The sequence below is a fragment of the Nelumbo lutea genome, chromosome 6, assembly GCF_056320005.1.
Source record: "Nelumbo lutea isolate HS-2025 chromosome 6, American lotus-T2T, whole genome shotgun sequence".
NCBI classification, from domain to species: domain Eukaryota; kingdom Viridiplantae; phylum Streptophyta; class Magnoliopsida; order Proteales; family Nelumbonaceae; genus Nelumbo; species Nelumbo lutea.
Genome location: NC_142689.1, coordinates 3,238,393 through 3,265,500, shown reverse-complemented (window position 1 = coordinate 3,265,500; position 27,108 = coordinate 3,238,393). Strand labels below are relative to the sequence as shown.

Genomic DNA, 27,108 nt, shown 5'->3' with positions numbered 1-27,108 from the left:
TTTTATTTGGGTTTTAGAGCCCAACTTGGGGAAAAATAAAAGAAAAATGCATACAAGCCATATGCATAGAATGTATAATATGTGTATGCTCGCATATGTTTGTGCACTTGTGGGCCCTAATTGATCACATACATATCATAAACACTCTACGGTGTAGATGATGCTGTTTCATAATAATATATACATATTTATACATGTGAATATGGGATAATATAGATAATAATATAATAGACTAATAACTTAGAGTGGGTTTGGTTGGGTCGGCCTTAGTCTAGGCCACAACCCAAACTTCGATCAAGCTCAAGCCTACACCACAAATCAAACATTCATTCAAGCCCCACCAATGCAAAGCCTGACATTAGGTCGGTTCAGAGTTCAGACTCGGGTTAAACCCACCAAAGTACTAGGCCGAATCGTGCTCAATTTGCCTTTCCACTTGCAGACGTCTTACACTAATACTTCTTAATAGTAACTTAAATTATACAAATACAAAATTCCTTTTTTTCTTCTTTTTGGAAAATACAAATACAAAATCAAATGGATATTTGAAGCATCTAACCTTCCTATGGCTTTTAGAAGGTGCTACAGAATCTTCACATTGAACACTGAGACATTGGGTTTCTGTGATGAAATTTTGTCTCCTCTCTCAGAATGGTGTTATTTACAAGCACCTATAGCCACTGAGAATGCATTACCAAGCTCAAGTGGTTAGAAATCGCTTCCTTTGTATGGCATTTCCTGTCCAGAACACCAAATTATATAAGAGAGAGTTGCAAGCTTGTATATAGTGTAAACACGGGCAGGTAGGTAAAACCCCGTGCCTAGCATGTATTGGAGCGGATAATCTGATATCAAGAAGCAAAACTAATATATAGTGTAAACTTGAGCCTCACTAATCTGAATGAAACGATGAAACATGAGATGAGGCATATAAGTAACATAAATGAAGCTTAAGCCTCACAAGAACGTATTTATTCTTTATAAATAAGTCTTGCACTATAATGATCTTTTTCTGTGTTTTTAATGTTGCAAGAGGTTCAAGCTAAAACCAAAGACTTTTTAGCTAGAGTCACCATAGATCCCAATATGTAATGATTAGTATCCACCATTCAATTGGCCAAGGCCTCAACCCTAACCTGACCCATAGTCTGGTACATATTTTCAACCCTAACCCTAATCCAAACTTCAACCCAACCCAACCTGACTTTTTGGGTTGGCGAAAGCCAACCCAGCTCATGTTGCACCTTTATACCTTGATTTCTTTTTGCAAGAGCACTCTGTGTTCTTTTGGCCAGCCATGAATGCCGAAATCAGTCAGTTTCAGAGGTTTGATTACTTGGAAATAGCTACCGTGTTGGAAATTTCAAAAATGTCATGCCAAAGCTCTGGAAGCATTCATTCATATATCTGCCAGTGATGGAACAAGCATAAACTCAAAAACTTAAATTGGTACATTGACAAAAAAAGACTTTCTACTCACATTTGAAATATCAAATATTGATTCTATTCTATTTCATCTTATTGAAATTTGTCCACATAGGTTTTAAGATTTATGCATTTCAAAATAACATATTTATTCTTTGTAGGAATGTCAAAGATTGGGGCACAGGTTATCATTAACTAAATTAATACATGAATTAAAAATTATCTCAGAAAAAGGTCAGTCCTAGCTAGAGAATTTGTGTCAATGGAATTAAAGAAGCAAAAATAAGAAAAATTTGAATCTTATTGGCTTAAGAACATTTCTGTAAATGTAAGCTATAATTGTGTAGCTTGAAAAAAAAAAAAAGAGAAAAAAAAGAGAAAGTTAGATTTAGTTGAAAATTGAAACAATATAACCGTATTAGCGCCATCAGAACATTTTATGGGAAGTAAATCAAATATGTAGTTTTTTTGGATCATGAGCTACCTATAATCTTTTGAGAAACAAAACTTGGTAAGTTTGCATTGATCCTTTTTTCAATCAGTTTACCTTAATCTTATGGGACTTTGGTCTGTTTTTTATATAAATTTAAGAAAAACATGTAATATGTCATGTCTCATACCTCTGTCTCGAGATTTTAAAAAGCCACACACCTCATGCCTAATGTTATGCTCAAAGTTGTGTGATGATGCACTTTAGCTTCGCCTCTTCTCCACAAAGCACCCCCCCAGTACATGTATTTCAGGTATCATAGCCCCATAAACTCTGTTATTTTAAGACACCTCAACTACAAGGCAACAATTTTCTATTAGAGCGAAAGCCTCTGCAACCAGGCTCAGCTACCAGAACTTACAAATTGTCGATACATATGATAAGAAAACAAACAGTGTAGCTCCTGAACTCGAGGAATATGTAAAGGCTGAATTTTGATTGGGGCAGCTTAGGCAGCCCAGAAGCCTTAGGAGTTAGGAGCGGGGGGAGCTTTTAGAAACCACAAAAGAGTAGTGAAAGATAGTCTTTCCAGGTCCAATTGGATGAAAGAACTCAATAGAGGCAGAGATGTTGGTTGTAATTCAAGGCTTGAGTTTGGGGAGATCATTGGGATTTAAAGATATTATGGTGGAAGGTGATTCAAGGAAAATAATAGGTTGGCTGAAACAAAATTGCCCAATTCCATTGAAAAACAGAAATACGGTGAGGGAAGTAAGAAGCACATAGCAAAGGAGTTGAATGCAATTTTTGTTTGGGTATGTAGATCTGCAAATGGGATGGATGACACTCTAGCAAGACAGGGGACTGATAGGGAGCAAATTTTATGGAGTGTCACGAACACTGATGGGGATTGGTATGATGCAAGCAGAATCTCTCAAAAGCCAAGGCAGGGACAGAGTGAATATGATGATGGGTTGGGTACCACTTGTGCTCTTTGCAATGTATAGACTTTATTATTTTTTGATAAATGATGTATAGACTTTATTTTACCATTACTTAATAAAATTGATGATAAGTTACCAAACAAGAATATGCATATCATAATAAAAAAGCATTATTCAAGCAGTCTTACATGAGGGTAGCTTGGCATGTACAAAAATTGTCTAGGGTGGCCAAGAATCATCTGCTGCCCATACTGCAAAAAAGGGGAAAACAAAATCATACTCCATCACTTCTATGGGTATATCAAATTGATAGGCAGCATAAACTATCAATAGAAAAGTACAAAGAGAAAGGTGTAATAAAACCAAATCTGCATACCACTGGTGCACTTGGATGGATATATGCCTGAGGTGATTGTATAGATGCAGTCTGTGGATTGTAAATAACAGGCTGGTGTCCAAATGAGGGCTGAATCTGCAAACGTTGTAAAAATAACTCTAACAGCAAAGCTTTATTCAAACCATACGAATCAGCTAAATGGATCCTGCTTTGCCATCCCACCGTGGTCAACATGGCCATTCAGGACTCATGTCAAAATAGTTCTTAACTATTAAAAAAGGATCTGAATAGAAAGTGAACATGGGCATGCTGCTATCAAGAAAAATTAAAAAAAAAAAGTTTATTTTATCGAAGAAAGAAAATTGAGAAAACAAAAGGAAAATAATGTTTTTTTACCAGCAACACAAAAATGATTTATTAATTATAAAAAGGAGTACAACAAGGAGTGGCGGCAAAGACCAAGCCCAAAATCACTTCCAATATTTACAAAACAGCCTAAAACGTGGATTGAACTGAATTCGTAATCCACTTTATTCGGATTATCATGCCTTTAGAAACCTGCTTGAAGCACCTAAATTCATTCTTTAACTGCCAAATTACTCCTTCCCCCTTTTTCAGCCAGCCCACAACAACAAAAAGAAAAGACTGTTGTCCAGTGGAGGAATGTCTATAAACATAAAAATATCTGAATATCAAGTTTCAACATTCTCATAATGTGCCCAAGATAAATCAGATTGGGTGGAGTGAAGTAAGAACTTGTCCAATTGGTTAAGGGGGTTGTAAGAACTCAAAAATCTAATCTTAGCAGCCTTCGCCATCAATGAGAAATAACACTACTTTGTGTAGTAGGAAGGTAGTACAGAAAAAAAAAAGGGATAGACAATTAACTATTTAAAGTGACAAGAAAAAAAAAAAGGAATAAGGAACATGAGTTGGTCTTCATGAGCTCACCCCAATGCCCACTGGTAAACCGTGTATATGTTGGACAGCAGTAGCATTCGGTGGGAGGTAAAAGGAACCTTCAGCTCCTGGAGAAGAAGGCCTCAAAGGCGTTTGAGATGGGATGAAACTCTTTGCATTGGGATTGAGCTTGAATTCCTGAAACACAAAATCTAATCAGAAAGCAAATCAAGACTACCAAGGAAAAAAACCATGAAGGTGGATGCAGGGGGAGGGGTTGTAGGGATGTAAAAACATGAGAAAAAATGTCACCTTGGCATGGGGATTTAATGTGGACTTCCCTAAAGACAATGATCCCATGGATGAGGTTGGAGGCAAACCAGGACCACTTAAAGCTGAAGTTCCACCTACACATTCTGAAGTTGAAGATGTAGAACTACCAGGTCGTCCTTGAGAGTTTACAGGTTGAGTTGCATCATGTTCTTTGGCTGTAGAATATGATGCTTTGCCAAAAGGAATCACGCAATCTTGCCCCTTTGAATGAAGAGAAGATGAAGGATCATATGCTGTGGCACTGGGAGATAACCCCCCTTTATCAGAAATAGCTTTCTTCAAGTTCAGTGTTGATTGGGCATCTACATCAGTTATGGCACTTCAACATGATTAACAATGTAGCTTTATAATTGGAAGATGCTAAAATGATACAATCAGATCAACAATTATTGCCAACATAATTAAAGATTTGAACCACTTAAAAGGCATCCTCCGATATTAGCTCACCTGACTACAAGATCTATGAAAGCTATACAAAGACATGGGAAGGACTAAAAAAACAAACATTGAAGTTGAAGTTACACAGGCAGCTGATAGGTTGCAGTTTTCAAGAAAAGAGACCAAAGGTCAACAACCTGGACTCTGTTTCACATCATCCCTTTACTCTGAATTCAACATAACCAAGTAAATAATAAAAATACAATCTATTTACAAATATGCACTCATGCAGTGTTTTCAAGGGTCATTTTTTCTTGAGGAGACAACTATAATGCCTTGGGGTTTCAAGTAACAATTAGGTGCTCATCACATTAAAGTGAGGCTGTAATTGGGTCGGATCCAAATCAGATTCAGTAACATCTGAATCCAATCTGACTAATGAAAACTGAAATCTGCATGTGATCTGAAATCTGATTGGATTTGGGGATCTCAGGCTCAGATTGGATTCAGATTTAATCCAACTCAGCTTCATATTTTTTTTAGATAAAGAAAAAATTTTAAAAATTAATTACTTTCAACTTATATATAATAAATTAATATAAATATGAGAGATTGAATAATTATATGTATAAACTAATATAAAATATATTTTTATATTTATGTATAATTATATAATTTTTATATATTTAATCAATATATTATAAAATAATCAGACTCTGATTTTAATAGGACCACATGGAGCAAAATCCACATCTGATCTTGATGTAGGTGCACATATCTTTGGCAGCAACAAATCTGATTATTAATCAGATGTAATTTGTAAAATCCAAATCTGACCCAATTATGTAAATGGATCATCCAAATCTAAGATAATCAAATCAGATGTCAGATTGGGTTTCGAACTTTTGGAGTCCATTGACAGCCCTACATTAAAGTGAAGCAATAAGCCATGGAAAAAAAAAAAAGAAAAAAAAAGCTCAATCCTACTCCTAAACCTTCTCATAAGATCCACCAGGCCACCACCACTCAGCTCTAGATGTCAACTTACTTAAATATCAGATACTAAAGTAAGGGAAGGGGGAAAATAAGGGATAGCCCTGCAATAAGTGTTTCTTAGCCAAAAAAGTCATAAGCACTTAGTGATGTGTCAATGACCACCCGCCTCTAATCCACAATCTCCACTCTCCCTAAAGCTCTTTACTTTTTCAAGGAGGCCAATACACATGATCATAAGCCTTTTATAATGGAAACAAAACCCCTTCCATGAGACCACCTCATCCATTGGAATTTGATCCACTTCTCTCTAAAGCTCTATTTTTTCAAGGAGGCCAATATGCATGATCAGAAGCCTTCTATAATGGAAACAAAGCCCTTTCTATGAGGCCACCTCATCTATTGGAATTGGGTCCACAATTTCAAATCCTTTGAAAGAAACCCCTTTCAGAAGGATAAATATCCAAAACACCTGATACATCTATTAGAAATTATTTAAAAAATGACCTCAGAAAAACTATCCACCAGACTAACACATATAAAACTATAGAGATGAGAGTGCCTAGCTTCCTACATATCTACTATTTTTATCAGCACTTGACCATGGCAGTGCTTTATTGATCCCCCCTCCCACTCTCATATGATTCCATAAACTTGACATAGGCCATCCTTTATAATGTCCCAGCAGCAATCATGGTAAAATACACTGTATATCCATTAGGACCCAGAACTGGAGTTTCATCCTTCTCCATCTCTGGAATAACCCTTTAGCCTCCACATCTTTGAAAGGTCATAGAAGGAAAATGATTGGAGGGTGCTGATCCAATGCAGTCCCTCCAGAAGGGGCCTAGGAGGAATTAATCATATAAAGCACTAAAGTACATAAAAGCATACTCTGTGATTCTGTCTTCCTATTGGCTAGTCTAAGTGAAGACTCATGATTCTTTCCCCCAAGACCATTTTTTTTTTCTCCAACTGACCCATCAAACCCAAACACACGTTCTCCGTCACTATCCATTAGCTCGCCTGGAAACTATGCGACCAAATCCATATCCTATTAATGTCCCTTTCAAGTTCTCTTTTACCCCCTCCAATCACCTTGTGACCTCTAATCAACATCAGAAATCACTTTGAAATCACCCAACAGAGCTTTGACATTCTGATCATCAACTAGGACACTGGCGTAGACTGTAGGCATGTTGGAGAAGACAAGATATCCTATTGATGCATTCCCTTCCAAGTTCTCCTTTATCCCCTCCAATCACCTTGTGACCTCTAATCATCCTCAGAAATCACTTTGAAACCGCCCAACAAAGCTTTGGCGTTCTGATCATCAACATAGGACACATGCACTGTATGCATGCCGGAAAAGACAAGAGGAGAGGTGGTTATAGCAGGATTATATTGAGTAACATGAAAATTACCTAGGGTTGAGACCAGTTGAGAGTTAAGAGGAATAATGATGGGATGAAGAGCCACCTCCCACTGGAATTTCCTACAGACAAGAGGCCATGCTCCAGGATAACTTAAGACAAAATCATCATGCACTCGGTATTTGTCTGAAACTATTCCATTCAAGGTCCAAAGTGATACTTCTACTCCTCTAGGTTTTCTAGCATGCTACTTTGAGGTGAAGTTGCAGTCACAATGCATACTAGCTAGAGTATAAACTAATTTAGCTTGGCTAGTTCTGATCCCAACCATATGGAATTGGCTACATGAGTCTGGCTCCATAATGCAATCCAGTTTAGGCCATATCTTCTGTTAAGCCATAAATTCTCATAATCATTCAACACTCACTTCCATTTCACAACTTGTTAACCATTGGACAAGTATTATAAGCTAATATTGATAATAGAATTGCAGCAAGAAGCTAGGGATTGACGTTTTGCAGGAATTCTATTAAAAATGGTTACAACTTTAAAATCAAGGACATCATTTTTTAATCCTCACCGTAAAATTATGTCCCAATATCAGAAAATAGACAAAGCAAACTTGTTAAACATTCATGACCACAAACATACATGGTCTAACATGTTTAACAAATAAAAATGTAGATCCTACTCACCCTCTAGTTTTGAAGGCTGCACCTCCTCACTGAACTGCATTAAGCAACATAGAGAAAACAAATATAAAGTAGATATAAGAATGCATGCATAAGCATGAAACCCAAGAAAATCAATGACAAAACTGCATAGCATGCAAATCTACAAAGAGAACACTCAATGAAAATTGAAAACTGACATTTTTCCTTTCCTCAAAGTCCTTCGGGAAATTATTTCCACTATTCTGTTCTCTGAACCGGTTCTCCTGCAACCTAAAATTTTAGGAATGTAAGATCAGGGCTTCCTGGGTAAAACTCTTTGAGGACAACATTATTCATCTGTTATGAACTATTCATTTCCAATTCTAGTAGAACAGAATGGGAAGAAAATACATAATTAACAAAAAAAAAAAACTATTAACTAGATACCTGTTTTCTCCTTCCAAAGCAGTGAAGCTCTTTGAAACAAAATCTGAAGGCAACTGTTTGGCAAGGTCACCAGATCCAAAATGACATAAATCCCTGGCAGTATTTAATTGAGCAGATTGAGCTTCATCCTGCATAATACAAAGAAATAGAAAGAAAATGGAATCTTAGATATAGATAAAGAATGCAAATGCAATTTAAACTTTAAAGGTCATGCCAAAGAGTCAAATAGCCATTAAGCAACGATGAGAAGGCCAGGGGATTAACCCCAAGTATAAAACCAATTAGTAATTCTTGTAGATACATTAATAAACATGAAGAAGCAGAAGTATTAAAAAAATGACCAACAAGCAAATCCAATGAACATCTTTTGAGAGAGAGAACTATCAATAATCAGTCATTAACTTAAAAATGAGAATAAATGGTGCCATTTATAAGCGACGAATTAGATGTCTGAGAAAGTCACAGTATGTACTTTGGAAGAATATTACGTTGAACATTTCCAAAAGGATGCCAGGCTTAGGGTTGGTGCTGGTGATAGGAGAACAGATAGGAAAAACTCCTAAGTTGCTTCTTCTGGGCTCATGTTGTGAAGTTCATAGGGATCAAAGTCCACAACTAGTACCAGCAAGCACATCTGCAGCCCAGGCCCAGACATCTACTGGCCAAGTGGCTGCTCTAGGCAAGAGGGTGAGTACTACTCCACCCATAACTTTGTTTACTCAAGGAAGCAACGTCAGAACAAGTAGTTACCGAAAGAATATTCTCATGTAACTGGATATAAATACCTGTTCGAACATCATGAAACCGGATTCATGTAGCCAACCTCATATAGTTGGGAAAAGGCTTAGATGATGAGTTGTGCAAAATGCATTTTATACTTCCTTTTTTTTTGTCTGTTTGGAGGAATAAAGTGTAAACTATGATACCCATGTATCTGTACCAGGGTGCCATATCATTCTCAATACTTCTTCTTATAGCATAAATTTTGTATCTGATTCCTGATACTTCAACTTATAGCATAAATTTTGTATTAGATAACTTTCCAACTATATCCTTGTCGTATCTGAGTAACATAGAGTGTGAAGTTATTCTACAGGATCTTGGTTTAGATGATCATACTTATACATGCTCCTTTGAAATACTACATGTCACAAAGTAGGAGAAGGAGAAAAAGAAGGCACAGGTAGGAGAGAGATGATTCTTCTTCAGACATAAACATCTCTATTTTGATGAATATTTTGTACTTCTATATTTTTGTCCCAGTTCAGCAATTAAATATGCTATGGAGTATTTCATTGTGGCTATCTTTCATGCAAGGTTCCAGAACCCTTCTAGAAAAATGTTTATTTTAATACCATGCAATTCATAGGGTGTGAATTTCAATTCTTATCCTGAGGGTCTTTTTCTCAATAGCCAGTCTTTTTTGTGAACCCTTCCAGAAAAATGTTTATTTTAACACCATGCAATTCATAGGGTGAGTTTCACTTCTTATCCTGAGGGCCTTTTTCTCAATAGCCAGTCTTTTTGTAAAGAACGCCAACTGCCATGTGTAACAGCTCAATGTACATGGAGTACACCACCCTTTTTTGTGATTACTACAATATCCTTACCTTCTTCGAAAAAATGCAATTCAAGCTAAATGTGTCTTTTGAGATTATTACCACTACTAAACCATAGAAGATCGTATTATGCAAGATTAAATGGCAGAAAGCTCAACTCCTTAGCTATCCTTACCAATAAATACAATATTTTATAGAAAGAAAATGGTCACAGGGCTACCATTAATGAAGGGCTTGATGATGCATGAGTTCCATCGTTGGTCTTTCCTCTGACCACATCTGAAAAGGACCTGCTAATGACAGATCCAGAAGAAGTTCCAAAGGTATCAGAATTATGTGAATCCAATGCTGAGTCCTCACTTTCTTCATATCCACTATCATCAACCCCCCTGAGTACTGATGAGAACCTGGCCTCCTCATCATAGTCATCATGAAAGTTAAGGCCTCTTTCCTGTTGAGTGGATCAGTAAAACTGTCAAAATTTGATAGAATCAAACAAGAAGAAAGCAAATCAGACAATAAGAGCAAAGGAAAGCATGATAAGTAGGTAATTGGTCACCTCAGCTAAATGAAGATCATGAGTTTCTTCATTCTCGATTTCTCTTGCTATTCTTGTAGCTTCCCTTTCCAATTCTCTCATATGAGGACCTCTCTCAAGTTTTGTGGTATAAAGTTCCTCATTAAAGGTGCTCTTTACTCCAAATAACGATTTGTTAGCTTCAAACTGATCCCAATTCCTTGTTAAGAAATAAAAAAGGAAAAAAAAAATCAACCAATATACAATAGGAAAGAAGAGGAAATAGATGCAAATCAAAGACAATTCAGATGGAAAAGAAGACAAGGATGAAGATTATGATTCTTAAAGAACCGTACAACCTAAAAGTTTAAGCTTTAGGTGAGGTCCTTAAATAGGTTTTTATTCTCTAACAGGCCCCCTCGTGCAAAAGTCTATTGGGCTTGAAGCATGGACAAGCACAGGCCAACCCATACCTTATGCTGAACTTTAGTTAATTATAATGGGGCCAGCAGTGATTGAACACTAGATCACTTGGTCAAACAGGCTCTGATACCATACCATATTAAAGATCCATTCAACCTAAAAGCTTAAGCTCTTAGGTGAGGTCCCTGAATAGGTTTTTATTCTCTAAAAACGAGTATCAATTTTGCATGGGATTGACTCCATGTCAAGGACATGTTGGAATACCATGGATTCTTAAATGGATGCTTCTACCTAATGTTTTTCTCTTTTTCTTTCTTTGCTTACTACATAAATGAACAGCTAAGAACATTACAGACAACACTTTTTTTTGAAGAAGGCACCTTGCCCAAGCACCTTGACTTTTAGCAACTATGCGCCCTTCTAGGCAACTAAGTGCCTGCCTAGGTGACAAAAATGACAAGGCGGGCACTTTTTATAATAACATTTATATTGTTGTATCATATTAAATTATTAATGTACGTGTTAATACATTTTATTATTATTATATATATATATATCAATTATACTTTGTTTTAATGTTTTACTACTGAAATTTAAAAGATCAAAAGGTTTTGAGGAGAGAAAAAGAAAGAAAGAAAGAAAAGAAAAGAGGAAAGAAAGAATAGAATTATAAAGAGGTTCTTTTTTTCTATTCTTTCTTTCTCTCTCTCTCCCCCTCCCATTAAATAAAACAGAAACTCCATCCTTGTTTTTTTCTATTTTACTTTCCATCTTGAATATTTATCATATAAAGTTAATAACCTTCTTTAGCTGTTAATTGATATGAAATTGCTCTATTAAATACTTATTATAGTAGTATTGTTTTTGAAAATAATGAAATTAATATATGTAAAAGATTTTTATCTTTTAGATGTGATGATTTGCCACATTTTTAGAGGAAATTTAATGTTCTTAATAAAGAGAATTGCTATTTTTTCATTTATACATGCTGAATGGTATATAAAACTAGAATTAACCAAAAGTTAGTTTTTTATATTATAAAATTTTTATCGCCTAGGTGAATAGGCGCCCCAGTGTCACCCAGAATCACCTAGATGCCTTGAAAACTATGGATACGACAGAAAGCTAGGAATCCCATAACAAGACAGTTACAATGCTGAATCAGGGGCCGATCAGCAAACTCTTTGGATACAGAACTCCAAGAAACAATTCTGCATCAACTCCACCACACATTTAGACTATACTAAAAACAACCATCTATTCCTTTCAGTCCAAATGATAGCTGTTGGGACTAGCTGTCAAACAAATGTGAAATGTCACTTTTTTCTTATCAGTAAAATGCCACTTATATTTGAAAAATGATATCTGTATTGTGTATTATCCAAAGGCTGTCACTTTTTTTATCAGTAAAATGCCACTTATTTTTGAAAAAATGATCTGTATTGCGTATTATCCAAAGGCAAAAGAGAGTATGATTACATTCACATTCTAGGGAAATCATCTGAAGTGCTCAAAAATATTGATTTATTTGAATGGTAGACCAGCCTCCATGGCCCAATACCAACCATTTGACCCCAAAGTATTTTGCTGACCGAGTCTTCTTTAATAACAGGGGAGTATGTAGCTGTTTAGCTATACCAGTTCCTATGTATAGCTCACATGCCTGTTCGTGTCATCGAGCTACTATAAGCCTAGAAATATCAGATTGGAGAGACCGCTCCCTCAGAAAAAATGCTAGAAGGCCTTAGGTCACGTCTAGCACTACCATCAAATTGCAACTGCGATTTACTATCAGAAGGTAGGAATGTAGCATAACTCTACGAGTCACTAGGGGAGAGTTTAGGATTTCTAGTAGATTCCTCAAGTCATCACAAGAGATCTTTTTGAATTTTTCTGCTGCCAGTACCTAGGAACTGAGGGAAAGGATGTGTTCCCTTAGTACTTCCAAAGATGCTTCCTTATATTCAATAATTCATCTATTTCTCTCTTCCCACATGTCCCACATCTATCCTCTCAATTCTCCTACCTTATGGTACAATATCCTTCATATAATTGATCCTGTACTTGATATTGGTCCTAAATTACATATCTTGTTTTAACAAGGATCATATATCATTGTGCAAGCACTAATTGGAAGGGTTGAAGGCACACTGAGATGACAGGTGTCAATTCTCAAGGCCTTTGACAGTAAGTCAGACAACTTTAATGGTCACTGAGACAGCGACGTCATAATTCATCATTTGGTAAATAGAGGATTCATTTGTACTCTACCTTGTTTTTTTTATCAGCACTCTGCCTTGTATTTTCTTGTGGTTCCCATAGTCAAGTAAAATTCCATACTGTTATGTAGCACCCCCTTTTGTATCAATAATTGAAAACATATTGCATTAGGTGAAGCCTCAAACCCAAGAAAGGGACTGAGGAACAATAGAAGAAACAGTCCAAGGCTGTCCTTAAGTAAAACTTCTTTTAACCACACTATTTTCCAACATTAACCCCAGGCCTCAGACCTCCAAAAAGGAATCCGGATTAGCTGAATGCTTTAGCTGTGTAGCAGGCTGTGGAACCAGTATAATGCTCCATGCCAGTGATAAAATACATGGGGCCCACAGGGAGGGATGAATGTCTGTGGGTCTCATGTATTTTATGACCAGTCTGGAGCATTATTATTGGTTGCACAGCCTGCTGAACAGCTATTGTGTTCACCTAAACCTATCTCCCAAAAAAGATCTTGCTAGTGCATCAGCAAGCTTGTTAGTAGATCGAGGAGCCCACTTGAACAAGCAGTTCAAGTTGGGCATCAACAACTTAGCCTCTCTAATCAAATGATTAAGAGCCCATGGACCTGAGTCTGTCAAAGTAAATCAAGAAATGACAACTTTGCAGTGACCTTCCACTGTAAAATTTGAGAAGCTGTGAGAGAAAGCCAAACTAAGACCTTGAAGCAAAGTAAGCGCACGGCACTCAAGGAATTGTTCAGTGCAATAGCACCTGAGTAGCTAAGCAAAAATGAGCCAATTTCATCACTCATCACCTCACCTAGCTTGATTGCCCTGGATCTCTTATCACTCCACCTAGCCATTTCCTCCTTTTAGTTAATACAATGTACAACTTATCCAAAAAAGGCTCATGTCTCATGAATATAACCATAGGCAACTTTGTGTAAGTCAACATTATTGACTACATCAGTGCTAGCCAATGCAAGAGAGATTTGGTACTTTTGTTTCTATTCAACCAATGATACCATTAAAATTTCAATAAATATGAATGACACCAGTGTTCAGTCTAAATATCAATTTAACATAAGTACTGGATAAAGGAATACAGAGATCCCAATGTCAATCCATTTCTCAACACCCATATCTTTGAAAGTTCAACAACTTAAGTATGTTGATGCATGGCATCAAACACTTCGTTAACAATAGCAATTAATGGTTAACCGGTAAGCAATGTCCAATATCTATTCCATACCACTGTCTTATATAGAAGAAATTGGTTAGTGATGAAAAAAGAATCAGTGTTAAAAGCTCCCCAAATTACAAATCTCAAACTTCTATCTGCACAGTCCCACTAAAATGACATAAACATTGTTATGTACTAGATTCAACAGCCTCACCCAAACTTACATAAATTAATTTTTTATGTAAGTTCACTAATACCAAAAGTATCCCTCAAACTATATATTAGATAGTAGGACAAACCAGGAGAATGATACAAAAATTACTAGTAGTAATTTTGAAGAACTTTATTGGCCCACGTGGGGAAGGAAACTCATTGAGGGCTGAAATCATTTGCTCCTTCAGGGTCTAAAGCTAGCTTATTCTTCGGGTTGGTCAAGCTTAGATGTGGAAGGAGATTGCCAAGTGGAAATTAGTTGGCTGGAGAATAAGGAAGATAACCCTTGGATAATATGACACTTTATAAGAAAAGCCCAATATTTGGAATCCAACATGATTGTACTGTGCTTTCACTTTCCTCTTCATATGATAAAAAGGGTTTTCTCCCTTTCTTGAGTTTGTTTTAATAAAATTTACCATGGTTAACAATTAAAAAAAAAATCAAGCATGCTGTATTAGATGTGCATATGTACTCAAAACAGACAAGAAACCTTAAATGCAAAAGAAGCAGCAAAATTTTCCACAAGCAAGGAACGAGGTAAGTGTGTGACTTAATGTCCATTACCTTTTTCTCTATCCTTTCAATCACTCCCAATAATTCATTATGCCCAGAGTCATCAGACAGGGAAAAAAGAAGGTTTCCCTAGATAACATTCAGAACACAAAATTCTGCACAACAGGCTTCAGAAATAATATCCAACTTCTGAAATGCGTCAAAGCAAGCCCCATGCATCAAATTGACAAAGATGCTCATGTGCACCACGTTACATCTCCCAACTTCTAACTCCATATTCTCCTCCAAGAAATCACTAAAGTTTGATCAATAAAAGAATTTTAGTTGCAATCATATAATCTTAGATTACTAGAATCCATGTTTTATATTCAAAATGTTGAGTGGGCCGATTTATGTTTAGTTTGTTTTCTTTTAAATTAAGAAGTTGTTGGGCCTTGGGCCCATTAGTTTTTTTATTTTTAAAAGAATTGTAAGTACTTAGTTTGAGTTGCCGCCCTACTAGGGGCATCTTTGTAATATCTCATATTTAAGTTAATTATAAATAGAATGAAGGGCTGGCGGCTAGGGTTATGAATCACTATCCTAGTTGACCTTCTTCTCCTTTTCTTCCCTTTCCTCAGTCTATTGCTGAAACCCCCAACTTTCTCCTCTTCCTTTCACAAGAAGCTTGGCCGAATCAGCACATAAGGCTTTCTACTTGGTATCAGAGCAGGTTGAAGGTTCTTGAAGAGATTCACTCCTGCAGCCCTAGATCGGCCGACTACATGGAGATTTAAGAGGCTGATCGAAGCTCTCAGGTAAGCCCAGTTTTTGGATTTTCTTGATGGATATATATGCCCTGTAGCTGGTCTAGGGTTTCTCATCAGAATCAGGAAAAACTGGAGAAAGGGGAAGAGTCCTGATTTTGTTGGACTCTTCAATTTTGACCTAGGTAGTGGCGCCCTAATTTTTTAGGGTTCCTTAGGTTTTTTGTAAGGGGCGATTCAAGTTCCATGTGGTTTGGAGGCTTCTAGAGAGGGCGGTTGCTTTTTCTCTCTCTTCTCCCATCCTACAGAAAAGGAATCTTTCGTGGGAAGAAAGTCCAGGACACCAAAGGAGTGTCGTTGGTTCCAGAAGGTATTTGTTTGTTCTTGTTGCTTTTTTTTTGTTGTTTTCTTTACCTCTTTTGAGAAACATGGAGGGACACAGAGTTGAATATAAGCCCGGGAATGAAATGGGGCCAGTGGGAAGAGGTGTTGGAGACCCCTTCGGAGCTAGGACCATTACTACAGTTAGGTTGGATGGTACAAACTACTTGGAATGGTCCCAACCTGCAAAGATGGCCATTGGAGCTCGTGGAAAATTGAGGTATATTACTGGTGAAGAGGTGAAACCCGAAACTGGCAACTCCCGGTGGGTGTAGGAAAATTATATGGTAATGACATGGTTGTGTAATTCTATGTTGCCACATATAAGTAAAAATTTTCTATTGGCAAACACTGCTAAGGAGATATGGGATGGGGTTGCAGAAACCTAGTCACAAAGGGAGAATATTGCTAGGGCTTATCAACTGAGAAATCAAATTATTGCCACAAGGCAGGGAGATAGATCTGTTGCAACCTATTTTTCAGTCCTTAAGACCCTGTGGCAGGAGATCGACCATCTAGAGACCTTTGCTTGGGAAACCACCAAGGAGCCCCAATGGCCATCTTTGCAGATTGGGACCATTGCACGACAACATCTTCTTTCTAGGTAAGTGTCACTCTCTCCCAAGCATATGCCTTTGTGTCAGGAGAGGAGTGCAGGAGGGATGTAATGATGAAAAATCTCAATTCTGATCAGTCTGCTATGGTAAGTGTTGTGAAATCCAAACAGAATGGCAATGAAAACAAAAAAAAAAAAGACAAAAGGGACTTGGTCTATGACTACTATAAGAAGCCTAAGCATACAAGAGACACTTGTTGGAAGCTTCACCCACATCTTGTGCCGACCAGATTGAAGAATAAGAAAGGAAATGCACACATGGCAATTACCGGCGATACTCCGCCCCCCTACTACAGCTGCTTTGGAGTCCGCTGCAGCTGCTGCAGTAAGGGCCAAGCTTGAGAGGTTTGGGTTACTTCTGAATCAGAGGGATACAACTAGTTCCAATTCAGCCGTAAGCGGACACAACAAGGTACAGGTAGCACAGGTGGAGCTCACTCTACCTCCTTTGCCCACACAGGTAGTTCACATGTCACTGCAAAATATGTTTCTGCTTCAGGTAAGGAGAGATCTCCTTGGATTATAGACTCTGGAGCCTTAGAGCATATGACCCATTGCTCCACTATTTTCTCCTCTTATCAGCTCTGTTCTGGCAGAGATAGGGTCTCCACAGTTGATGGATCCCATGTTCCTATTGCTAGGAAGGGATCTGTCAGGATTAATGATTCTATTTGCTTACCCTCTATCCTTCATGTTCCTAGATTAAGCACTAATTTGTTATTTGTTAGTAATTTGACTAAGAATCTGAACTGCTTAGTGATTTTTTCTCCTGGACGCTGTATTTTGCAGGATCTGGATTCAAAGAGGACGAATGGGAGTGGTCGTGAAGTGAATGGAATTTACCTCCTAGATGCTCTCCCTCTTCACCAAAGCCATCATGTTTGTAGAGATAGTGAGTCAAAATCTGTGGGTCAGATTATGCTTTGGCACAACCGCCTGGGTCATTTATTATTTTCTTCTCTGAGTTGTTTGTTTCCAAAATTGTTTGAGTCTGTGAGTCTGTCAAGTTTGAAGTGTGAGGGTTGTGAACTTGAAAAGCATTGTAAACACTCTTTTAAACCTAGTAATAAAAAATGTCCTTCTCCCTTTGATGTTATTCATTCGGATGTATGGGGCCCTTATCATGTTCCCTCTATGGGCGGCTATCGCTATTTTCTCCTATTTGTGGATGATTTATCTCGATATTCCTGAATCTACCTGATGAAATCACACGATGCAATACCATCCTTGGTGAGGCAATCCCACCAGATGGTACTAACACAGTTTGGGACGAGAATAAAGATGTTCAGATCTAGCAATGCTAGGGAATATTTTGAGAGACATCTTGCCTCATATCTGTTGGAGTATGGTGTTGTCCATCAGAGCAGTTGATCCTATAGTCCACAGCAGAATGGTGTTGCAGAGAGGAAGAATAGACACATCGTTGAGACGGCAAGAAGCATGATGATCACAGCCACAGTTCCGGTTCATTTTTGGGGTGATGCAGTTCTCACAGTAGTATATCTGATTAACAGGGTGCCCTCTCGTGTACTCGGATTCAACACCCCATTTAGCCTTATTTTTCCTCAGGGGGAGATGTTTCATATTCCTCTAAGGGTGTTTGGATGTGTCTGCTTTGCGCATATTCTTGGCCCTTACCATTCGAAGCTTGATCCCAAGGCAAAGAAATGTGTTTTCCTTGGATATGCAGAGAATCAGAAAGGGTACCGCTGCTATGGTCCAGTCTCTAGGAACCGGTATGTTACTATGGATGTTACATTTTTTGAATCTACATACTTCTTCTCAAAGGATCCTTCTCAAGGGGAGTGTTTTGGGGAAGTAAGTCAGCTGTCTATCCCTCTCTCAGTTCCAATCCCTATGTCTACTCCTATGCTTGACCACCACCCGATGTCACCCACTTTGCCACCTCCTTTGTGTTCCATTTCACAACATTACTCACGGCAGAGACTCCATAAGGCGGTTGATTCCACTACAGCAGAACTCACACCACTTCCTGTCGATCCCTTGGAGACTCTAGATTCGGCTGATATGGATTTAAGTATTCCTCTTGATCCCACTACTAATTCAGTTCCCATTGATCCTATTGACACTGTTACAGATAACCTTGATCTCCCTATTGCTCTTAAAAAATGGAAGAGAAAGTGCATTGCTCATTGTATCTCACAGTACTTATCCTACAGTGGACTTTCTCCTTCCTACCGTGCTTTTCTCTCTTCTCTTGATTCAGTGTCTATACCCAAGGGTGTTAGTGAGGCTCTCTCCAAACCTGGGTGGAAGACAGCTATACAAGAAGAGATGGAGGCTTTAATTAAGAATCAGACATGAGAGATTGTGGACCTACCAGAAGGCAAAGAGGCAATTGGATGCAGATAGGTTTACACAGTAAAGTATAAGGCAGATGGAAGTATAGAGAGATACAAGGCAAGACTTGTTGCAAAAGGGTACACACAGACCTATGGCATTGATTATCTAGAGACATTTGCACCAGTTGACAAAGATGTTGCACAACAGGCTTCAGAAATAATATCCAACTTCTAAAATGCGTCAAAGCAAGCCCCATGCATCAAATTGACAAAGATGCTCATGTGCACCACGTTACTCTCCCAACTTCTAACCCCATATTCTCCTCCAAGAAATCACTAAAGTTTGATCAATACAAGAATTTTAGTTGCAATCATATAATCTTAGATTACTAGAATCCATGTTTTATATTCAAAATGTTGAGTGGGCCGATTTATGTTTAGTTTGTTTTCTTTTAAATTAAGAAGTTGTTTGGCCTTGGGCCCATTAGTTTTTTATTTTTAAAAGAATTGTAAATACTTAGTTTGAGTTGCCGCCCTACTAGGGGCATCTTTGTAATATTTCATATTTAAGTTAATTATAAATAGAATGAGGGGCTAGCGGCTAGGGTTATGAATCACTATCCTAGTTGACCTTCTTCTCCTTTTCTTCCCTTTCCTCTGTCTATTGCCGAAACCCCCAACTTTCTCCTCTTCCTTTCACAAGAAGCTTGGCCGAATCAGCACATAAGGCTTTCTACTCAAAACATGGATTCAGAAGTTGACAATGATGCTCATGTGCACCACGTTACATCTCCCAACTTCTGACCCCATATTCTCCCCCAAGAAATCACTAAAGTTTGATCAATAAAAGAATTTTAGTTGCAATCATATAATCTTAGATTACTAGAATCCATGTTTTATATTCAAAACATGGTAGATCTCCTTTCTTCTCTCAATGTAAAATCCTTGTCATGTTGAGCACCCCACCCCCAAAAAAGTATCAAAAACTTTGATATCATGAATCTATTTCTAAAATAGTAAAATTAGATGGATGTTTACAACAATATCACCAATACTACTTAATGTTCAGGGACATATGAATGGATGAAAAGCATTTAAATGATAGCCATTCAAAGAGGCAAAGAAGAAAAGTCATTCAAAAAGCTGCTAAAAAAAAAGAACAATCCATGCCAAGCAACATTTGCAAATGCATCCATCCTCTTAAGTAAGAACTGAAAAATGATGACTACAATCAAATCACCATCATGTATGGCTACAATCAACGGATAATATAATCAGACCAAATATGTAGATACAGGCGTGGGAACCTTAAGTAGCATCAGGTTATGATCATGCTTAAATCCCAATAGGTTTTTGTAACAACCTATTCCAAGGGTTATCAAATATACTCTCCAACTCAGGGCACTGTGGACCATCTTCATCAGGAGTCCAGTGCTCCAGCTCTCTCTCTACCTCAACAACCTGAGATTGTGATATTAAAGAGTCTGTCATAATATCTTGCCTCCTTTCACGTTGGACCCCACTTGTCAAACCATCCCAGGTCAATGGCACACCCTGACACAAGTGATATAGAATAAGATCACAAACTATCACAATGGAAGAACCGCAATAGGTTTAGCTGCCTTATCCAATAAATAACATAAACCTTATTTATTAACTGTACAGTAATTATCTGTGTAAGAATGAGATAAATCAACCAAAATCATTGAGAAAATGCAGTAGAACCTTTGCTATAACTTGTACAAGTTCTTTAGCAGGTATGATCAGAGTCTTTGAAGGAGCCTTGCTAGTAGAATCAGATATTGGCTTCTGTCCTTTGAATGAGCAATCCTTGATTAACCTAGCCATTTTCAGGATAATTCCTGAAATTAACATGCAACAGGATATTGAGGACGGAAATGATTGAATTATAGGAAAATAATGTGTCATTTTCAAAACAAAAGTTGAAAACAATACATAAGCTTGTAAGCCCTTCAATCTCCTATGCAAAAGCATTACCACTAACACATTAAAATCAGTAACACATACCAAAATCATTTTCAGCGTTTGTTGCATGAAATATCCCAGAATATATAGATCCATTTTTCAACTGGACTTCCACACGATATCCAATAAGACACATTGTCAAATAAATAAGCCGGTCACGCAAAGGATTTTCATATTCTCCAACATTGCTGCCATTTAGCACACCTGCACCAAAGAATTTTAGGGGGAGCAGCATGAGAACAAAACATATTTCCATCTATGGTGCCCAGAAACCTGTACAAGGGTGCCATATCATGCTGGACACTTCAATTTTTAGTGCAAATTCCATATCTGACACATTGTCCAGCAGCGTTGCATGGGCTCTCCTAAATGAACGTGTCTACGTCAGACACTCATCAGAATCCAACACTCCACATTGAGGACAATTCTACATAACATTTCCCTTTCATCTCCAAGCTTATATGCCATAAGTGAACAACTAATATACAAGATGGATAACATTTTTCATATCAAACATTATTTAGTAATAAAGACACCATGTTTTTTTTTTCTTTTAATAAGTAAAGAGGAAAATTATATTAAAGAAAAGAGAATTTGAATGAAATCTATGTTAGACCCCCTTATGCAGGTACATAATTTTAGAATTCAAAAATTATGAAATACTTGAAATACTATATATTTTTGATAAATGTGTCTGTGAATCCACATTTTCTCATCTTACTGAGTCAGACTCTTGGACACAGATTGGATTCTGACCTTGTCCATGCAACACCAGTGCCATATCTAGGTAAAATGGATTTCCCTTAGCAGTGGTTACCTTTACCTGGGTTTGACTTCCCAGTGTACAGCTTGTTTTCAAGACGAGTTCCCATCTCTTCCTCAGTACAACCAGGATCAAATCAATTGGCAGAAGAGACTATATAGCTAGTTCAAGATTCATCCTTGGCTGCAACATACAATGAACTGGATATAAATTGAAAAAAAAAGATATACTCAAAACAAACATTACAAGCAATAAAATTACAATAATACTAAAAGGACAGCCCAGTGCACTTCTTTGGGGGGGCGCAAATGTATGCAGCCTTACCCCTGCACATACAGAGAGGTTGTTTCAAAGATTTGAACCTTGGTCACCCAGGTTGCAATGAAGCAACCCAACAATTAAATTAAAAAGATGCTAACAGCAAATAATCCACTTAGCATATAAATAGTTAAATGCAGCTCAAATGGCATAGAATATGCAATAATAAGGTGGACAATTAGAAGCTACAAAGCATCATAAACAACAATATTGTCCTAAGCAAAGCAATTTGGCTTCCACTTCTTGGAAGTAGAGGGGGACTCAAAACTGATCATCACTTGGGCAACTTGTGAAGTCCCTTGGATATGCAGGCACATTTTTAAGGAAATGGAATGTCTCTCAAGGGAGTTAAGCTACATTGGCATTGCTTGATTGTCATACATTCATAGTAGTCTCTATTTTTTTCATATGGTAGTAGGTAATTTATGTATCATTTAAGATAGAAGAAAAGCATGCAGTCATTGGGTGATTTGATTTTTCATTTAATTGTTAGCATGTCTATGTTTTATTGTAGAGTTGCAAGAAAGTGCTGTGGCCATGTGAATTCATCAAAACCAAATCACCCAAGCATGCACTCATTCAGTGATTTGGGTTTTAATAGCATGCTTGTGTCTCATTGCAGGGTCACATGAAAGTGTTGTGGTCGTGTGATCTCATCGTTCAACATGTTAAGGCTACCCTAGTATTTGTAAGTTGTCATAGTAAGGTAGTATACCCTAGAAGCAATCTCTATTTTTTCATATATTAGTGGGTTGTTAGTGTGTCATTTGGGATAACAACAGGTGCACTCACTAGATAATTTGGTTTTCATTTGATTGATAACATGTCTATGTTTTATTAGATGATCGCAAAGTAAATGTTGTGACCATGTGAACACATCAAGGTTTTTAAAAACGAACCGGACAATAAACCAGTCAAGGGTCCGCAAAAAAAAATAATAATTTAAAAAACAGCCAAAACCATCGGACGGTTCAACTGCCCGGGTCAGCAGTTTGCTGACCAAATCAATGTTTTTTGGTGAAAGAACGACTCGGGTAAAACAGAACTGGTCACCTAACCGGTTCCCGGTTTTTCCGGTCTGGTCCGGTTTTGAAAACCATGGAACACATCGATAACAAATCACCTAGGCAAGCACTCATTGGGTGATTTGGTTTTTCATGTAATTGACGGCATGTCGTGTTTTATTGGAGGGTCAAAACTAAAGAATGTGACAGTGCAAACTCATTGCTCCACATATTAAGCTAGCTTTCTATTTCTTGATTGTCAAAGTAAAGGATTGGACCCTGACGGCATACCTTTCAAGGCATCTAGGTGAGGCTGGGCAAAAGGGGGATGCCATATCGCCTAGGCAATGACCTTTTTTTTAATAAAAAAAAAAAAAACCATGAATCTTAGGACAATTCCCTAGGCTCCATAGCAAGCAGCAACCATCTTTCACTATTAATTGTTTACAATCTTCATAAAACATGTATAAACTTCATTTACATAAAATCAACATATTCATAAGATGAAGAAAGAAAAGAAATTCCAGAAAATAGAGTGGTTAAGCCTTTATTTTTGTCCTAGAAAAGGAAGAAAAGAAAAGAAAGGATGAAAGAGGACGAAGAAGAAGAAAAAAATAATAATCAATATGTGTTGATTGGACAAAATTTTTAGTTGTTCCATACTTACCAGTTCAAATCTTGAAATCTTCCAGGGTTAAGGCAGTATACATGCTGATTGAACCCTAACAAATGAGAAAAGTGATAAAAAGAAAGTAGTGTTTCTAACTTAAACTGAATAATTTAGTTTAATAATGTTTATTTTATTATTAAAATCTCAAAAAAAAATTAAGGATACATTGATACAAAAGTATCCAAGACCATCTTGTACAAAATATCTTTGCGATAAAGCGAGGCAAGTAGGCCACACTCCATGAGCACCTTATTGTCTAGGCACCGCCTTGACACGACAACTATGGGTGTCAATCACTATTCACTCAGTCTATGACAAAATTTGAGTATTTCTATTTCTTTGGGTCAATCTTGGAATTGCTCCACTGGATGGCCAGGGCGTTAAAATGAGACCAGCACTGGCTTCTTCAAGCTGTTAAAATCGGGACCATTTGAATGTTGCCTAAAATAAAATTCATTGTCCACAAACTTGCATTGGGAAGACATGAGACATTTCATTGTGGTTTGAAGTGTAGACTTGCATTTGGGAACGCAAAATCTAGCAGGAGGCGATACTATGTCAAAGTTGATGGTTCTACAATTATTAGTAAAAATTTAATGGGATCTTAACCTTTAATTTAATCAAGCACCCCTAGCTCCAATTTTAAGCCCATGTAGAAGATAAAGGTATCCATTTGTTTACCAAAACCAAAGAACTAAACTTTCATGTTTTCTCATGGAAGATTAACCAATAGGTCCAATACTAATATACACAAGCAGAAATCACCCGGGAAGAGGTCATACTGTGCCAAATCAACCATGGTTTAAGTAAAAATACTGAAGATATGATGAGAGAGGGCTTTGACCAATAACCATCATAATTGATCACCCTCTTTTTTTTTCAGATAGGCAGAGACCACCTTCCATTTTCATACTTTTCTTTTCTCGTATAGAATGACAAGAATCATACCTGAACGCTCCCTTGGTTGCCAACTTTTTCACTGGTCTAAATGGTGAACCCTCTGAAGATCCCTTCTGTCTCCCCTTCTCCACCCTCACTCAAAGTCTCGCAAAAGCCCTAACGGAAGAACCCCATGGCATTGCTCCTGTTTGTAAATTGCGATCCTTCATTTCTTTTCTTTTAAATAATTTACCTTTGGTCTCTGTTTGTTTCCTCGCAGAATGGACGTTAAAATTTTCAGGCAGCTATTATTTCCATCCCGTCTGCAGCGAAGAAAATTTTTGTTTTCCGTCCCTCCTAACGTGATGTGGTGACGGTGACTGTAGGGACGGTCCAATTGAAATACCGGGGACAGCGAGATCCTTAATGCAATTACTAGTTTCCTACGGTACCAAGAGGGTAACATACCTAAATCACTTTTAAGTTTTAACCAATCAAAATAGATAATATTTTTCTCTTTCCCCTCTTTTTCTTTTTTACGTTTATTAACCCCAACTTTACTTTGAGGTGGTGGGACGGCTGGACCTATTTATGGGCCGGGTTTGAACTTGACTTTTATCAGAATTTAAATGACCCAAACCGAAACAGTATATAATTAGATCCAAAGCCCAATCCGTGAACAAATCTAGAAACGGCCACCTTAAGATTTTATTAAGCATTATAAAAATAAATAAATAAAATCACAGGAGAAGACATAGCCCTCTGTCCCAAAGGATAACAAAACCTTTAACTGATTAAATAATTTTTTTCTTAATTATTGTAATAAAATTTTCAAGACTAAACCACTTGTCCTTATTTCATGGCCAGAGGAGCGGATCTGCAAAAAGAGTTGCATAGGGGCACCCACTCATTCATCGTAAGGCTTCGTTTGTGAAAGTAAACTGGGCAGAAATTTTTTTCAGGATGAAAATTATCCAAGTTCTCGGCTATATCTCTATGTCCAAGAAGCGGAAACACAACAAACACAGCCTAGGTTGAGATCAAGTTGTTACAGCTGAGATTCAAGTTTTAAAATTTTTTTATCTCCTATCCATGGTTCAAAAGTATTGATACACGCCTCTGTGTATCGGCAGAGGTGGTACTTTGAACCATGCAGAAATAGTTTTTTAAAAAAATTGGTTTTTGAATAGTTTAACACTCATATTTATCATTAAAAAATAGTAAAGTCCTGATACACCTGTAAATAGGCGTTTTGGGACCCAAAAGATACGATGTGTATCGTATCGAGTTTTTGAACTTTTCTCCTATCTGATGGTTGTTGTGAAACCGTCCATCAAGATTGAAATAATTAACAATGGGAAATTGTTATGTTACAAATTTGACGTTAAACAGACTAAGACTAAGGGTTGTTAATATATTGCCATTTTATCTAAAATATATACATATATTTTAATATTTAAACTAAAAAGACGTAAAAAAGAAAAACGCATTTTTAAATTATAGAAACTATAAAAAATGAAAAACAAAACCAGAAAATAAATATTATAGAAAAAACACCAAAAATTATAGCTCCTTCAAACAAAGAACAGCACTGGAAGAAAGAGTAGAGCCAGAATCCCTGAGAAAATCAAAGAGGACGACAAGGACCTCTATCTTCTGAATCAGCGACCTAGAATTCCTCCGTTGGAAGGGGAGCGCTCGATGCGAAAAGGACAAGATCAACTCATTAGCAACGACTGAGAGAATCTGAACTAGCACGGCATCGCTGAGTTGGACCGGAGCCAAGAAAGCCTCTGAGGACGGTGTTCTTCTTCTTCGCAAAGAGGAGAAAATAGCAGCCGATGCCATAGATCTTAAGTTAAGGATTCAAAACCCTTTCTTCCTCTTTCTCTCATCCTCTTGACAAAATGAGAAATCAACCTCAACCAAACCTTTTCCCAACCTTCACCTTTATAAACCTCTCATCCCTCGATCAGATTTCCCACATGAAAGAAAAAAAAGAATTTTTTTTTTTTATTTATGACCCGGAAATTTGAAGAAGAAAGCAATCTAATATCCTCCAAAATCTAAATCTAAATCACCTCCAATATATTATAATTCGTATAAAAACAACATATATATATATGAAGAAAAATCCTTCCTTTCTATTATGCTCTACCGATTTGCAAAGCGAAGCAAAGAGAACCCAAAAGAAATGAAACCCTTTTTTGGGTTGAGAGTGAACAGAGAGACAGTTGACGGCTGGAAGTTATGAGCGACAGAGGAAGGGTGAAGATCGGCAAAATGAGAGAGAGACCCTAAATGAGCTTTTTTTTTTCTTTGGTTCAGTAGTTACGGGGGGCAATTTGGTCATGCAAATTGTATTTATGCTGACATTGACAACTTTGTTTGTGAATAAGGAAAAGTGAATTTTGGAAAATAAAAATTCACAACATTACGAGTTTTAGACATTTTGAAAAGTTATGGTGAATTTAATAGAAATTCTAAAAAAGTCATAGTAAGTTTTAAACAATTTCCCTTAACAAATTCATAAGTAGAGGAGAATCAATAGAGGAGATAATTAGTTACCTTAGTAAATGGCACCAGACATAACTTTGCT

The 27,108-nt window shown here is 37.2% G+C and overlaps 1 protein-coding gene across 25 annotated transcripts; it reads right to left on the bottom strand.

Moving 5' to 3' along the window:
* Positions 1 to 404: 404 nt before the first annotated feature.
* LOC148846856 (polyadenylate-binding protein-interacting protein 4-like) lies at positions 405 to 26,793 on the bottom strand. Of its 25 annotated transcripts, none has more exons than XR_016100943.1 (18): positions 24,579 to 24,904; positions 23,628 to 23,682; positions 21,699 to 21,821; positions 20,918 to 21,079; positions 20,615 to 20,751; positions 20,253 to 20,443; positions 10,332 to 10,509; positions 9,993 to 10,223; positions 8,214 to 8,341; positions 7,985 to 8,057; positions 7,809 to 7,842; positions 4,349 to 4,671; positions 4,088 to 4,234; positions 3,176 to 3,271; positions 2,988 to 3,050; positions 2,046 to 2,210; positions 1,253 to 1,407; positions 405 to 738 (listed from the first exon to the last, which is right to left on the bottom strand). XR_016100943.1 is itself a non-coding variant. In XM_088950616.1 (16 exons), the coding sequence occupies exons 3-16, from the start codon at positions 21,745 to 21,747 to the stop codon at positions 709 to 711; spliced, it is 1,842 nt and encodes a 613-aa protein (XP_088806742.1). In that variant the 5' UTR covers positions 21,748 to 21,821; positions 23,628 to 23,682; positions 24,579 to 24,904; the 3' UTR covers positions 405 to 708. The 25 variants fall into 25 exon arrangements, 6 of the variants coding, with proteins under 6 accessions (XP_088806742.1, XP_088806740.1, XP_088806743.1 ...); XR_016100936.1 differs by having other exon boundaries at positions 21,693 to 21,821; positions 24,579 to 24,722; XR_016100944.1 differs by lacking the exons at positions 23,628 to 23,682; positions 24,579 to 24,904 and adding an exon at positions 26,157 to 26,789.
* Between the last annotated feature and the right edge of the window lie 315 nt (positions 26,794 to 27,108).